The sequence below is a fragment of the Pelodiscus sinensis genome, chromosome 1 (genome assembly GCF_049634645.1).
Source record: "Pelodiscus sinensis isolate JC-2024 chromosome 1, ASM4963464v1, whole genome shotgun sequence".
Lineage (NCBI taxonomy): Eukaryota > Metazoa > Chordata > Testudines > Trionychidae > Pelodiscus > Pelodiscus sinensis.
The window spans coordinates 151,601,133-151,617,297 of NC_134711.1; the positions used below are offsets into that span (position 1 = coordinate 151,601,133).

At 41.9% G+C, this 16,165-nt stretch overlaps 1 protein-coding gene across 7 annotated transcripts in view; it reads right to left on the bottom strand.

Annotated features, from left to right (window-relative positions):
* The window catches only part of SENP7 (SUMO specific peptidase 7), an 88,207-nt gene that overhangs the window by 25,417 nt on the left and 46,625 nt on the right, over positions 1–16,165 (bottom strand). For all 7 annotated transcript variants that reach the window (XR_012897467.1, XM_075907664.1, XM_075907679.1 and 4 more), the window contains 3 exons: positions 7,546–7,692; positions 5,684–5,717; positions 4,628–4,810 (listed from right to left, as the gene is read on the bottom strand). Coding sequence is in view for 6 of the 7 variants with exons in the window: in XM_075907664.1 (XP_075763779.1) it covers positions 4,628–4,810; positions 5,684–5,717; positions 7,546–7,692 (364 nt within the window). In the remaining variant the exon portion in view is untranslated. The remainder of the gene's footprint in view (positions 1–4,627; positions 4,811–5,683; positions 5,718–7,545; positions 7,693–16,165) is intronic.

Consider the following 16,165-nt stretch of genomic DNA (forward strand, 5'->3'; position numbering starts at 1 on the left):
GTGGCAGAGCAGGGGCAGCACACCTAGGAGCAAGCTTCAAAGGTCGCTACTTGCAAGGAGCTGCCCAAAATGAGCACCCCTCAGATGCAGCACCCCACAACTCTCCTGCACCTAAACTCCCTCCCAGAGCCCATGAAACAAACTCCCTTCCTCACTTCAATTCTCTCCCTCTTAATTAAGCAGATTTTTTCCACTTACCAGCACCTCCCATTTCCCCAATATGCCAGATAAAAAAAGCTTTTACTGCAAATATACTTTAAATAGATACAAAACAGCCAAGCATAAAAAAAAAATCTTAATAGTTCCTCCTTAAGGCTTCTTGTTAAATGATAATGCCTCACAATAATCCAGGCTGATATTCATAACTGCCTACTGGCTTCTTAAACTTACAATTACCATTAGTTTCAATGCATCTAAATTCCCTAAGCAATTTAGCCTTAATTTCTAAGTCTGGTCATCACTAATGCCTAGCTCAATGGAACCCATTCAGGGTATATTAAGCAATTACAACCTGTACTTGAAGGGGACTGCATCCTAAAAGAAATCCTTCCCGAGTCCCCTTTTCTGGCCTTCAAACAATCCTCCACCCTTATCATAAGAATTAAGCATGCCACCGAACAGACACACCAACTCCAAGTAGCACCAGACCATGCCAGAACAAGAAAAGCAAAATATGTAGGCATATCTACACAGAGACAACGATCCACATCCTCCACAATACATCTTTCAAGATCAGTGGGTCTTAAACACACCTATTACAACATATGGCATACACCTCATCCAGTGCACTAAATGTTCCAACAACACTTATGTGGGTGAAACCAGACAATCTCTACGCTCTGAAATGAACTCACATAGGAAAATGATACAGACAAAAATACCATATCACCTGCTAGTAATCACTCTATAATCACTCTATATCTGAGACCTCTCAATCTTCAATCTCAAAGGAAACCTGCACACTACTTTCTGAAGAAGAACCTGAGAGCATAAGCTCACATTTGTGCTGGACAGTAAAAATCATGAACGGAAGGGAGACAATGGATTTATTGTTTATTACAACAATTTATCCCACTAACAACCTGTACCTACCCATGCTGCTTTTCTCCCCCTTTCCCTTCCCCTTCCCCTTTCCCCTTCCCATTACAGGATGAATGTTATCAAGGGATTCACCTTGAATGGCCCCTTCAAATATGCGTTAATGATTTACACTAAACAATCTGTTCCACCTTTTATTAGCTGTGAAACTGTGTTTCCTGGAAAAGCTCTGTGTAGCTCAAAAGCTGGTTTCTCATCGAGACATTGGTCCAGTGAAAGACACTACCTCACCCACCTTGTCCGTGTCTATACTGTGATTAAAAACCTGTCACTGGCTTGGGCCAACTGATTCTGGCTCAAAGTGCTTGGGCAGCAGAGCTGTTTTAACTGTAGTGTAGGCATCCAGAATTGGGCTGGAACCTGAACTCTGGGACACTTCCCCCTTGTAGGTCCAAGAAGTCCTCTGGGTACCTCTCTATACATCAACTACTATAGCAACACAATGGCACCGCTCCAGCTGCGCTGCTGTAGCACTTGAGTGAACGTCTCCCATCAGCGTAAGTAATACATCTCCCTAAGGTCAACAGGAGAATTCCAATGCTGTCAAGGGCAGTGGTTAGGTCAGTTTAAAAAATACATCTCTCACAAGTATGGATCTCTCTCTCTCTCTCACACACACCCCCATACCAGATAGCTAAACAGACCGAATTTCCTGATGGGGAGGCGTCACTCAGTCTCTAACTTTACAAAATTACTATTCCAAGCACAAAAGCTAATGCTTACTCTAAATTCTCTTTCTATGTAGAAGGAAAAACATTTATGGATTAGAAGTATTACCAAAATTCAGGGAACACTTACACTACAGTTTCAACAATGATCACACAGGAGCAGGGTAAATTTGATTTAAATCACTTGTCAGGAAGACTATTTAGTCATGGTTTTCTACATAAGAGTGCATTTTTGTTGATGGTCATAACTTTAATCCATATTCTTCACAACTCAAAGATAGATGGAGGTTTCATTTTTAGAAGGTACAAACTATACATTTTTAAACAGTGATTTATTTTGAAAAAACTTTTCACATTAGTTATGCAACTACATCAGAAAGTGAATGATTGTTTGGTTATTTCATTTACCAAAGATAACTGAAGCAGATATTTATGAAGTCACGGGAAGGTGAACTATCTCCAAATCAACGGGTTAATCATTAATATTTGGAGGATCTTCTTGCTATGCCTTAGTAAGAGGAGAACATCACCATTCAGACATTTAAATTGCTTTAACTAAAACAACAGTTATGTATTCTGGATTTTTATTCTTCAACAGCAAACAAAATATATTAACAAAACAAGCATATGAATTTTTGGGGAGAATCCAAACATTCACGTTTTTTAAAATCAAGTTTGTTTTTATTAAAATTGTTTTTAACTAAATAGCTATATGACTTTTTAAAAAAACAAAAATTAAATTGATGTGTCAGCCAGGTCAACGTAAGAAATTTAAAGTATTAACTTGTATTCATTGAACTGACAAACTGCATTTTTAGAGAGAGGTAAGGACTTGACTCTGTGTACACAAATATGCAGAAGGTCAATAGGGCTGCAGTCTGTTATTTCTCATCTCTACATATTATTCATTTATTTATAAACATTTTTGCTGTTAACAAGCATGTTCTCTCTGGAGACACAAATTCATAGTATGAGGACTGAAAAACTAGGCATTTCTAACGGTATCTCCTAAACTAAGCATTGAGTCCCACTGGGTAGATAAAAAGATTAACCTAAACAATCTATACTGATGCCTCTGCAACCCCATAACTTTGGATCCCTAATCCAAGTACTATTGGAACTCATTTAAAAGACTTCTAAACATTACAAGAATTAGAATTTATAATTCCTATTCCATGATAAGGTATCTTTGAGCTGTGACGTATCTTAATTAAAATGGTCTTTATGTTTGTCCATCACAAAGCATTTTATCCACAAAAAAAAGGGAGGGGGGATTTCTTTTAAAAACATTGATTTTTATCCACCCTGGTCAGTAGCTTGTTGTTTATGAGTCAAAATATTGTGGATTTGGACCAGACTTGAAAGATTCGCTGTGTCACTTCAGCTATTGACTTTTACCCTATTTCCTTTCTTGTAGCAAAGAGCGATATGGTTCATCATCTCCAAGGCAGGAGTTGATAAATGAAACAAATTATTCTCTCATTCCTGCATTATAAGCTCTCTGAATATATGAAGGAGAATTATATTCCCACATTACCTCTTACATAGCATTATAGAGGTGTTCTATAACAAAGACAATCCCAGCCCAAAAGATCATTTAAACAAGTGAAGTCATCTATGTGCATTTGACCTCGTCAGATTTTTCTCTTTTTGTCCAGCAAGATTGCACCACAGTGTTACATCATCATTAGAAGAATCAATATAGCTCCCGCTATCTTCCAAGATATTCTTCTTACACATTCACCACCAGAAGACAGAATCCCTAGAGAACACCATACCTACTCTTACAGAGATACTTAGGATAGTCAGCATGACTCAAAGCCATCTGCGATGGAGCAGAGAAATCTCCAGCAGAAAAGGGATTAAAAAGAGAGTTTATGGGTCCAACTAGCCCTGCCCTGCTATACCTACAGCGAACGACAGGCCTGGAGCAGGAAGGAGACACACACTCGGTCTCAGTTTAGAGCTGACCAGCAAAGAGAGGCAGGAGGTAGCTCTACCTCTCTACATGAGGGGTGATTCAATACAAGCTTAGCAAGCGCAACAATCATTGGGAGAGAAACCACATGTCCCTGAGCAAGAAAGAATGTTGAAAAGACTGGGGAGCATCCAGCAGTGAGTGAAATGTGATAATTTGACTGTAAAAGACACTGAAGAGCTGGGACATTCCAGCCTTACGTCTTCACCCAGACAGAGGAGCCTGAGTTTGTGGCATGATGCCACAAAAGTTCCACTAAGGGGTGATACTACAGATGAACCACAGCAAATTATTTGGACTACTGGAGCAAGTCCCAAACTGAAGGGACATAAGTAAGAAGTATCTTAGAACAGCAGACTTGGACCCTGCCAAAGTTGCTTTACATACAGCCCAAGACCCCCTACTACACTCCCTTACAAGCTGAGACCCAGATGCAAGTGGAGGTCAGACATTTTGCAGCCTAAAATGAGAACCAGGCACTTCTGCTGCCTGCTCAGAGAGCAAAGGGACCAGAAGAAGTTGGATTGCTAACCAGTTGGTTGTTAGGCATTCTGAGCACACTATCACACCATCCATATGCAGAATACAATGTTGCACAGTTCAAAGATTTATTTCTGTATTTTTACATGATTTTTCACTAATTCCAATGAGCTTGGTCTATCCCATTAATTTGTTGAAAATTTTCATTATGTTTACTTCCCCTTTTAAGGAAAGCTAACTAAACAAAATTTTGAGAAAGCAAAACTGACCATTTTTTCCCTTTAAATAATTAATCATCTCCTGTTTCTCAGACATTTAAATCTGAAATAGCCACCTGATTGCTTATACATAGCAATTTTTTTCATCATGTCTTCAAGGGGCCAGTTAACCCCATCATACTCACATGGTTTGCTTAAAACTGACTTTTCTAATTGGGCTTCGATCTTTTTTACGTAGTCTGCAGACAGCCAAAGGAAAATGAAAGTGTTACTCCTTGAAGAGTGACAGTCTTCATTACTCCTCCACAGGCCAAACTTTCTTAGGTGTACAGTATCCACTGACAACTCTATATTCTTATTAAGAGCCACTGTAGGAAACAGGATTTAAGAGAAGCAGATCTTACCATGGAGATACATGCACAAATACATTACATATTAAAATGTACAAAACAGAAGTCAAGTGCCATCGTATCAAACTTGTGCAGCATGAGTAGTATGTGAAGACACCTACTTTTCCAAGACCTGCACTCTAAACAGAAGGTTACAGAGATTACAAAGGTTACACAAAGTTAATACAAAGGCACAAATATAGAAAAGTGAGATTGTTTATAGAAGTTCTAACATTTTCCCTAAAAAAAGGTCTAGTTATATTAATTCTCTAGCTATTACATTTCAATTCCATTGTATCAGAAACTCCATTCTCCTATTTTCAGTCACTGTATCTGTCAATTAAGAATGGCACAGTAACATATCCTACAAACAATTATTATACCTGCCACATCATAACACTCTGAACAATCGACTTAACATTAAAATACTGGTTTATACTATTCTGTCTTTAGTTGATTAAATAATTTCCTTTAACTTAATATGTAACATTTCTCGGGCTGCAAAAAGTTTGCCTCTGCTTAACTTCGTACCATTTTCTTGAATGAATCTACTTGCGTTTAAAATTAAGCATATGCTGCTTAAGTCTCTGAAAGATCAAGACTCAAGACAGAATGATGATGGACACGTTATAAATATCACAGATGTTACTGAAATAGTTGAAAGCTACTAAGCTATTATTTACTGTATCATAAAAACTCTCTCACTTTGGTCTAAATGTTATATTACAAATAATGAAAGAGGGAAAGTGCTTGGCAGAATAGGAAGTTATTCAAAATGTTTTCACAGAAATATGTTAGTATTTTGCACATGGTTTTGTTAAGAGGAGACCATGACACAATACAGTATCTTACCTTCAAATGGGATATTAATATATCTTGTAGTAAACTAAAAAGAAAAAAGAAAACAAAAAATAGTTTATTTTTCAACATTTTTCCTTACAATTAAAATATTTTTATTTCTGTACATTCCTCTTTCTGCTTAGCTGAATAAGCTAAAAGAATAAATGTTTGATTTAAGAATATTTAAGAACTTCTTGTCAAAAACATTTTGCCTAGTGTCTAGGATTAGTCTGGGGGGCAGTCTAGGGTTAGACTCTGAAAACCGTACTAAGGAATCTAAACACCAGTAAACCCATATTCAGATATCTCAGCATCTCAAATCTCTATGGAGTAAATGGTAGCAAGCAAGGTGGCCAACTCTCCTAAGAACCTGGTCACTTTTAAGTACATGCCTAAATATGAATATTGGAGCCTAATCCTAGCACTAAAACATAGCGTTTTTTGTAGTTGTCTGTTAAGTAATTTTAGAACTTTTGTATTACCAATCACATGGTGATACAGTTCTGCAAGTTACACATCTTAAGACTTTTTCCCCTAAATCTACTCAGAATATGTAGAAGCTCGATAGATTGCCATACTGTAATGTATTGTAGAAGTCTAATGAAATAAAGCCTTGCCACAAAAATCTGAACCATAATTTGTGACTTTCCCTAGAAACAGTATACATAGCCAGAATTTAACATTTGTATCTTAACAGTTTAATTCTTAGCATTTAGATTGGGAAGGAGAAGAAAACTGAGGGGTAAGTTTATAGGATAAGAGTATTATTATTTCAACAAGATTTTTTTAATCTGCTTCATAGGGCACTTTAGCAATGGGAAAAGATGAAATTATTACTAAGGAATGCCCTACATTTATAACCGGAATTGAAAACTGAGATGTTTTTAAAATTGCAGTATATACACTGAATCTGGTCTTGGAGTTGCAGAAATCCAACTATCTTGTAACATTAATCTGTTTCTTGGTTTATACTTTCTATAACATTATAACCCTTTCTCTCGCTCTATTAAGATGTGGGTGCTGTTTTAATGCTCTGTGCTTTGAAACTACCTTTTAAAGAGATGCACTCTATATCTTAAGTTTTAGAGCACATGGTCTATCTGGGATACAAACATTAAGAGTTCATGTGTTGTAAGATCTGCAGTATTCCAGGAAAACACGATCGCTTTTGGTTTCAATAGACACTATGGCTACATCTACACTGCCGGTTTTGCAGGCAGAGTATGCAAATGAGATCAGTGCAGATTAGCATATTGCTGCACCTCATTTGCATAATTTATGTACACCATTTTTGCTGAAAAAAAGAAGGTTGGACTTTTTGTTTTTGTGCAAAAACCCTGTTTTCCGCAAGATTCTTATGCCTTTCCACACTACTATTTTTTTGGCGCAAAAATGGTGTGAATAAATTATGCAAATGGGGTATGGTGATATGCTAATCTATGCCTCATTTGCATAGTCACTACTGGCAAAACTGGCAGTGTAGACAAAACCTGTGTGTGACCAGGTCAGTTTTTGCTTTCCTGCTATGATTTTAAAAAACTGTCTCTGCCTGATTTGTAATAGAATGCAAGTACTTTGTCTATTCATATGCGTCTTGATGTCTGAAAACTTCAGAGCATGGATTCCTTGGAAAACATTAATAGTGCTCCAGTTCACTGAATGGAACACATCAGTACAACAGATAGGAAGCAATAAGTTACACGGATATCTCTTGATCAAAACCACTGGTTGGAGAGAAAGGTAGGTCTAATTTCAGAATTACCAGTCATCTTTATGGATCTTTCATCCTCTGAAGTCCATTCATAATATGCAGAACTTGACAGGTTTTATTTTTAAAGCCAAAGACTCATTACAGTAATAAGATGACAACTTACCGTAACATAACCTGTTGATGTTCCTTTTATATTTCCTATATACAGTGTAGCAAGCTTAATATCTAATGCTGGCCCTATCTGTTTACTGCATGCGTCACAGGAAGGTAAGTCTGTGCAAGAGTCATCTTCAAGTGGTACAGCTGGAACCTATACAATAAGAAATATTTTAATATAATGCTTGAAATGTGTTCTTAGCCCTAACCTCAAGGTATTTTCCCCCTGCAGATGAGAGAGTTTTTTATACGAGTTATGTATCTTGTAATAAGGAAAAGCTGTATGGAAAAATAAGTTATTATAAGGAACCAGTTCTGGAGTTTATGTTCTCAATGGGTGAGAGGCAGCTTACTCTTCCTAGTTTGTGCCACTTTGTCAATATGTAGAAGTGCTCTTTCAACGCCATCTCTTTATAAACTAATCTAACCCAAAATAAGACCCGTAAATCACAGTAATAGCTAATATCCCTTTTTCCACATCAAACCCACAGAATCCATCTTAAGGCCGACATTCAAGACATGATGCAATTAGGGCACTTGCACAATTTAAAAAAAATCAATCACTATTAATTGCACTATTAAACAACAGAATACCATTAATTTAATTTTTTGATATCTTCTACATTTTCAAATATATTGATTTCTAATAAAATACAGATTAAAGTGTAAAGTGATCACTTTATTTTTATTACAAATATTTGCACTATAAAAATGCGAAATATTTTCAATTCACCTAATGTAAGTACTGCAGTGCAATCTCTTTATCATGAAAGAACCATGTACAAACATTTGAGTGCAATGTAAAACAAAGCCTACAAGTCCACTTGTTCCTACTTTTTCGTTCAGCCAATTGCTCATACAACTGTGTTTACATTTCCAGGGTACAACTCTGCCTGGTTCTTGATTACAGTGTTTACACCAGAAAGGGAGAACAAGAATTTGTGTGGCACTGTTGTAGCTAGGGACTAGGGATGCAATGCTTACCAGTTATAGTTAACCAGCAGCCACATGGGCAGGGGACTGCTCCACTCTGACTGAGCTGGACCTCTTGTGCCGCATGCGGGGGACACTCCAGTCCTACCAGACTGGAGCAGCTCTCTGCCCACCCACGGTGTGGCATGGTAGGCATGGCTGGGCTGGATCACCCCCTGGCTGCAGTGGGGGCGGGAGGGGCCGCTCCAGTCCAGCCAGCCTACCAAGCCATGCCACAGGTGGGGGGGCACTCTAGCCCAGCTGGAGCTGTCCCTACCCCCACCTGTCCCCATTTAAGCAGTTAACCGGTTAAACATTATATTACAGGTTACCTCATTACATGGGATTTTACATCCTTACTGGGGACACAAGATATTTACATATCAGATGTGTTAAGATTCACGTGTCCCTTCATGCTTCAACCTGCATTCCAGAGGACATGCATCCATGCTGATGATGGGTTCGGTTAGATAACAATCCAAAGCAGGGCACTCTGATGTGTGTTTATTTTCATCATCTGAGTCAGATGCCACCAGAGTGAAAATGATTCTCTTTTTTGGTGCTGTAGTTTCCATATTGGAGTGTTGCTTTTTAGATTTCAAATAGCATGCTCCACACCTCAACCCCCTCAGATTTTGGAGGATTGGGCCACTAGAAATCTCATGAGATTCAACAAAGACAAGTGTAGAGTCCTGCACTTAGGACGGAAGAATCCCAAGCATAGTTACAGGCTGGGGACCAACCAGTTAAGTAGTAGTTCTGCAGAAAAGGACCTGGGGGTTACAGTGGATGAGAAGCTAGATATGAGTCAACAGTGTGCCCTTGTAGCCAAGAAGGCTAATGGCATATTAGGATGCATTAAGAGGAGCATTGCCAGCAGATCCAGAGATGTCATTATTCCCCTTTATTCGGCTTTGGTGAGGCCACATCTGGAGTATTGTGTCCAGTTCTGGGCCCCCCACTACAAAAAGGATGCGGAAGCATTGGAGAGGGTCCAGCGGAGGGCAATCAAAATGATTAGGGGGCTGGAGCATATGACCTACGAGGAGAGGCTGAGGAACTTGGGTCTGTTTAGTCTGCAGAAGCGAAGAGTGAGGGGGGATTTGATAGCAGCCTTCAACTTCCTGAAGGGAGGTTCCAAAGAGGATGGAGAGAGGCTGTTCTCAGTAGTGACAGATGGCAGAACAAGGAGCAATGGTCTCAAGTTGTGGTGGGAGAGGTCCAGATTGGATATTAGGAAAAACTATTTTACTAGAAGGGTAGTGAAGCATTGGAATGGGTTACCTAAGGAAGTAGTGGAGTCTCCATCCCTAGAGGTATTTAAGTCTCGGCTTGACGTAGCCCTGGTCGGGTTGATTTAGATGGGATTGGTCTTGCCTAGAGCGGGGGGCTGGACTTGACGACCTTCTGGGGTCTCTTCCAGTTCTATGATTCTATGATAAGGGGATGGTTGGATGAAATAACATGATCTTGGTAACTAACTGACCATTCATTATCAGTTGGAAATAGGTCAATGGAGGGATGATAGGAGTTGCTATAGGGAACTTTCTGGGTGTCTGGCTGGTGAGTCTTGCCCACATGCTCAGGGTTTAGCTGATCGCCATATTTGGGGTCGGGAAGGAATTTTCCTCCAGGGTAGATTGGCAGAGGCCCTGGAGGTTTTTCGCCTTCCTCTGTAGCATTGGGCACAGATCACAGCTGAAGGACTCTCTGCATGTTGGGTCCTTCAAAGTATTTGAATGCTTCAATATCTTTGATATAGGTGAGAGGATTATTCTAAGAGGGGTGGTTGAGATTCTGTGGCCTGCACTGTGCAGGGGGTCAGACTAGATGATCATAATGGTCCCTTCTGTCCTTAAAGTCTATGAATCTTAAACCTGGGGTAAAGTGCTGAAGTTTTCTTTGAGACAGAATACAGGTAAAACAGAGCAGGAGACATACAGTCACAAATTTAATTAACACTTTGTATTTTTTAATGCGCATCATCAGCATGGAACCATGTTCTCTGGAATGGGGGCCGAAGGGGACATATGAAAGTTTAGCATATCTGTCATGTAAATACCTTGCAATGCTGGCTACAAAAATGCCATACGAAGAGGAAGTTACCTTGGTGCAGTAACGACAGTTCTTCGAGAAGTGTGTCTCCATGGGTGCTCCACTGTTGGTGTTGGGTCGTTCCGGTGCTGCAATCTGAGTTTTCATGAGCAGCAGTCAGTTGGACCGCATGTGTCTTTTGATGTCTTTCATGGTCTGGCTCCCTCCAGTTCCTCAAGTGCACCCCAGTATCTGTAAAATATAGTTAAGAGACTCCAAAGCTGGGAGGACGACGGGTAGTGGAGTACCCACAGGGACACACATCTCGAAGAACCATTGTTACTGCACCAAGGTGAGTAACTTCCTCCTCTTCGAGTGACGTCACAGTGGGTTTTCCACTGATGGTGACTGTGTAGCAGCAGTACCCGAGTATAAGACAGGTAACAGAGTCACTGATTACTCACAGTCGAGAGCACTGCAGACGCTACCGCAGAGTCAGCAGATCACTTATGAGAAAATGCATAATGTTTCATAAAGGTATTGTTGGTGGACCATGTGGCCGCTCGACAAATATCTTTAAGACGAACTCCATGAAGGAAGGCTGTAGAGGTTGCCAAAGCTCTCGTAGAATAAGTTCTCAGTTTCTTTGGCAGTGGTGTATACCGTATAGCATAGCACTTTTTAATGCAAGTAACAATAATGTTTGAGATTTGTTGTGATGAAAGGAATTAGCCTCTACAGCATTCTGCTACTGAAATTATTAGGCTGTCTGTTTTGGAAAGGTTCGAATTCTCTAAACAGAAGGCAAGTGATCTACGCAAGTCTAGGGAATGAAGCAGGGCCTTTCGACCACTCACATGTGGCTTGGAATAGAAAGGTGGAAGTACAATTGGCTCGTTTATATGGAAATCTGAGCAAGCCTTTCAGATAAAGGATGGGTGTGGATGCAGTGTGATTTTGTCCTTGATGAAGATGGTGTTTGGTGGCACTGCCATTAGGGCTGCTATTTCTCCAACTCTGTGGGCAGAGGTGATAGCTAGTAGAAATGTAACTGAGTATCATCATTGTAAGTGGAGCAGTTGCCATTGGCTTGAAGGGAGCACAAGTAAGAGTGTCAAGAACCAGCCCTGAGTTCCACACAGGTTGTGGTAGTCTACCTGGAAAATATAGATTGGAGAGGCCTTTGAGGAACCTCCTGGTGGTACGATGGGCAAACACAGAAGAAACATCAACTGAGCTGTGGAACGCAGTGATTGCTGCTAGATGTACTTTCAAGGATGGTAGGGCTAACCCTGTTTCTTTTCATTGAAGGATATAGTCTAAAATGAGGTGTAAAGGTGCCGTATGTGGATCCAGTTTCTTAGCAGTGCACCAAGATAGGAATCTGCACCACTTTTGAAGGTAAGTGCATCAAGTGGTTTGTTTCCTACTATGCAATACAATCTCTCTCACTTTTCCCGAACAGTGGAGTTCATCTTCTTGGAACCAACAATGAGCCAGGCTGTCAACTGCAGCATATGGGGTTGAGGATGAATTAAGAGTCCCGTTGTTCTGGGTTAGGAGATTGGGATATATGGGAAGGTGATAAAGTGGTTGAGGAGACATCTGAAGATAGGGAAACCACGTTTGTTGTGCCCATAATGGGGTTATGAGAATCACTGTTGCACCCTGTCTGTTTATTTTCTCAAGAACTCTTGGTATGAGTGGTGTGGGACAAAAGGCATATAGGAGAGGGCCCCTCCAATGGAGAAGAAAGGCATCCCCTAGAGATCCATGTCCTATGCTGGCTCTGGAACAGTATTGCTGGCATTTTGTATTCTCGTGTGAGGCGAAGAGGTCTATCTGTGGATGACCCCCAGTGACTGCAAATGGGCTGGAAAATGTGCCAGTGAAGCTCTTATACGTGGTCTGGGGCAAAATGTCTGCTGAAGGAATCTGCTAACTCACTGTTAACCCCCGGTAAGTAGGAGGCTGTCAGTGTAACTGCATTGCGGATGCACCAGTTCCATAACCGGATTGCCTTGGTGCACAAGGAGTGAGAACGAACACCACCCTGTCGATTTATGTAATACATTGTGGAGACATTGTCGGTAAGTATCTTCACTGTGGTTCCTCGGATGTGCGGCAGAAAATGCCTGAATGCATTTGCAATTGCCCTAAGTTCCAATAAATTGATGTGCAAAGTAGGTTCCTTGGTCATCCATAGACCTTGGATGGACATGTCTCCCATATGAGCTCCTTATCCTATGAGGGAGGCATCAGTAGTAGGTAGGGTGTGTGGTAGGTTGATCCCAAATGAAATGAGATTCCTGCAAGTAAGTTGTGTTGCTCAGTGCATCACTTCAGAGATGCTATAATGTTGGTAGGTACGGACACTTGTCTGAGTACATCTCGTTTCCAGTTGGTGTAAACAGAAGCAAGCCAGAGTTGAAGACAGCGAAAGTGAAAACTTGTATGAGCAACCACGTAAGTTATAGCTGCCATATGACCCATGAGCTGAAGACAGGGTAAGTATTGACGCTCTAGGGCTGTTTGTGAGAGTAAATATGAGGTCTTGGATTGCTCAGAATCATCGCAGTGGTAGGTACACTCTTGCCATGGTGGAGTCAAGGTGGGCTCCAATGAACTCTAAGGTTTGTGTAGGTAGAAGCTACAAAAAGGTCCCTGACGAGGAAAGGGAACGGTGGGGAGTAGTGCTACAAAGGGCATGGTGTAGTCTGATGACACCATCTCTTGGACCCAGCAATCTGATGTGATGGCAGCCCAGCAGTGGTAAAATGGCCTCAGCCGATGATGGAAGGTTGGGGTAGATTGATCGTGGAGACTCAGTAAGGGGAGGTCTTGCAAGCCCTCGACCTGGAATTCAAGCCTGCTGTTTGCTTGTCTGCTGGCCCTAGTTACAGTTGTTCTGAGGTTGTTGCCTCAGTCTGGGTTGATCAGACCCCTGTTGTTGGTATCTAGGGTATGAGAAGTCTCAGTTCCACTGGTATGGCACATATTGCCTATATCGGCACGATGGGCTGTACACACCCAAGGTACGAACGGTGTTTTTTGAATCCTTGCTGGAATGTAAGACCTCGTCTGTCTTCCCTGAAAATAATTTTTCTTTATCAAAGAGGAGGTCTTTCACTTTTGTTTGCAGTTCCCGAGGAACTGCAGGGGTCTGAAGCCAGAAGGGCCACAGAGGCTGCCGTGGCCCGAGCTGCTGTGTCGGCTATATCCAAGGCTATCTGGTGAGAGGTTCTTGACGAAGCATACCCTTCTTGCACAACTGAATTCAGTATAGCTCTTTGAGTCAAGTAAACGCTCAATAAAGGAAGTAAGTTTAATATAGTTATCGAAATTATGGTTAGAAAGCAATGCCACATAATTAGCCATTCTAAGGAGAAGGGTTGATGACAAGTACACCTTATGGCCAAAGATGTCAAGGCACTTGCTCTCCTTATCCACAGAATTATTCTTGTATTGCATGAGTTTTGATCTCAACTGTACTGCATCCACCACTAAAGAATTAGGCTGCAGGTGGGGAAAAAAAAAAGAAATTCTGCGCCTTTGGGCAGGACAAAGTACTTTTTATCCACCCGCTTGTTATTTGGGGTTTTGGTGCCGGAGTCTGCCAAGTCTTGTCAGCAGCCTCCATAATAGCCTCTCTATAGGATAGCTATATTTGCGTGCTGAGATGGTTGGAGATTTTTAAGGAGTCTGTGCTGTTTCTCTTGGCTAGTAGCCACTCTATTAAAAAGGTCCTGAGACTGTTTCAGGTCGTCAAGTGGTGATTGGTCACTGGGAATAACAGCCTCATCAGGAGATGAGGATGACTGATCTGCTGGTGAGACATCAGGCTGCTGCTACTCTGTCTCAGAAATCTGCCCCTCCTTGGGCTCAGAGTGCTGATGTATTGGTTTGGGGTTCAAAGAGGACGTTGTAGGCTCCGGTCCATGCAGTGCGGGAGAAGGTGAATAACTGCATGTATACAGTTGTTCCAAGCAGCAGGATGGATATTGATATCGTGGCGACCAATGAGAGGAGTAGTCATAGCAATATGAATGTCTGTGTTGTCAGTATTCCCATCTGTTGGGAGAGTGGTACTGTGGTGATCAGACTCTCAATCCGCGTTCATGATGGTATATATGAGGAGAAAGAGTTGGAGAGTGAAATGATCTGAGAGAACCCCTTGAGGATGGAGGGACAAGGAACTGTATCTCTGGTACGGTTGTTGTGGCATAGGAGAGAGATTGCTTGTTGGTCTGTAATGCACCTAAGACTGGATGTTGGCATCAACAGTGAATGTAGTGAAGGTGACAATGAGGATAGATCAGGTGAAAAAGTCAGCAGCTCCAGGCTAGGATCCCGTGTTCTGTGGGATGAAGAAGTTATTCACCTTCATGCAGTAACGATGGTTCTTCAAGGTGTGTCCCTGTGGGTGTGCCATGTCTGGTGTCGGGCTCGCCCCGGCGCCATGAATCGGAGGCTTCCCAAAGCTGTGTTCGGACGGACCGCGCGTGCGCGAGCGCTCAAGGCCGTTTGCACCTTTCCTCTCTGAGATCGGTCCGGCCCCCCCCTCAGTTCCTCTCACCGCCTCATCTGAAACGAGAGAAACAGACGAGATTCTTTAGCAGGGAGGAGGGCGGGTCGTGGAGCACCCACGGGGACACACCTTGAAGAACCATCATTACTACATGAAGGTGAGTAACTTCTTCTTCTTCAGGTAGTACCCGTGGGTGCTCCACATGTGGTGACTCCAGAGCAGTGGTCCGAGCTAAGGTTGCGCTATGGAATCCGTGTTGCGGCAGCGTTGGAGTACTGCTGAGGCTACAGCGGAGTCTGAGGTGGAGTGTTGCAGAATTGCGTAATGTTTCATGAAAGTGACATTTGACGACCAAGTAGCTGCCCGGCAGATGTCACGCATAGGGACTCCTTTCAGGAAGGCCATCGAGGTAGCTACTGCACAGGTGGAGTGTGCTCTAGGTTGTGATGGGAGCGACTTGTTACACAAATAACAGGTGGTAATGCAAGCGACAATCAACTTTGAAATGTGCTGCGTAGAGAGTGGACGACATCTAAATTGGTTTGCAACGGATATAAAAACATGGTCTGTCTTTCAGATATCACGAGTTCTATCAATATAAAATGCGAGGGCTCGGCGAGCGTCCAGCGTATGCAAAAGAGCCTCTTGAGGAGAAGTATGAGGTTTAGGACAGAAAGAAGGCAAGACAATTTAATGTGGAAGTCCGAGCAGACTTTTGGCAGAAAGGCTGGGTGCGACCTCAATATCACTGAGTTCTTATTAAAGATTGTATATGGGGGAGATGCCATAAGGGCTGCAATCTCACTCACCCTGCGTGCCGATGTTATAGCAATAAGAAAAACAACCTTGGTCATAAGTAGTTGGAGAGACGTAGTAGTGAGTGGCTCAAATGATGGCCGTGTCAACGCATCTAGCACGAGGTCGAGATTCCACGCAGGAGGTGGAGGTCTACGTGGAGGGTTGAGATTAACGAGGCTCTTGAGAAACCTCTTCGTAATGGGGTGAGCAAAAACCGACCAGCCATCGATTGGGCGGTGGAATGCCGTGATCGCTGCTAGATTAACTTTAAGTGATGGCATGGAGATACCTGACG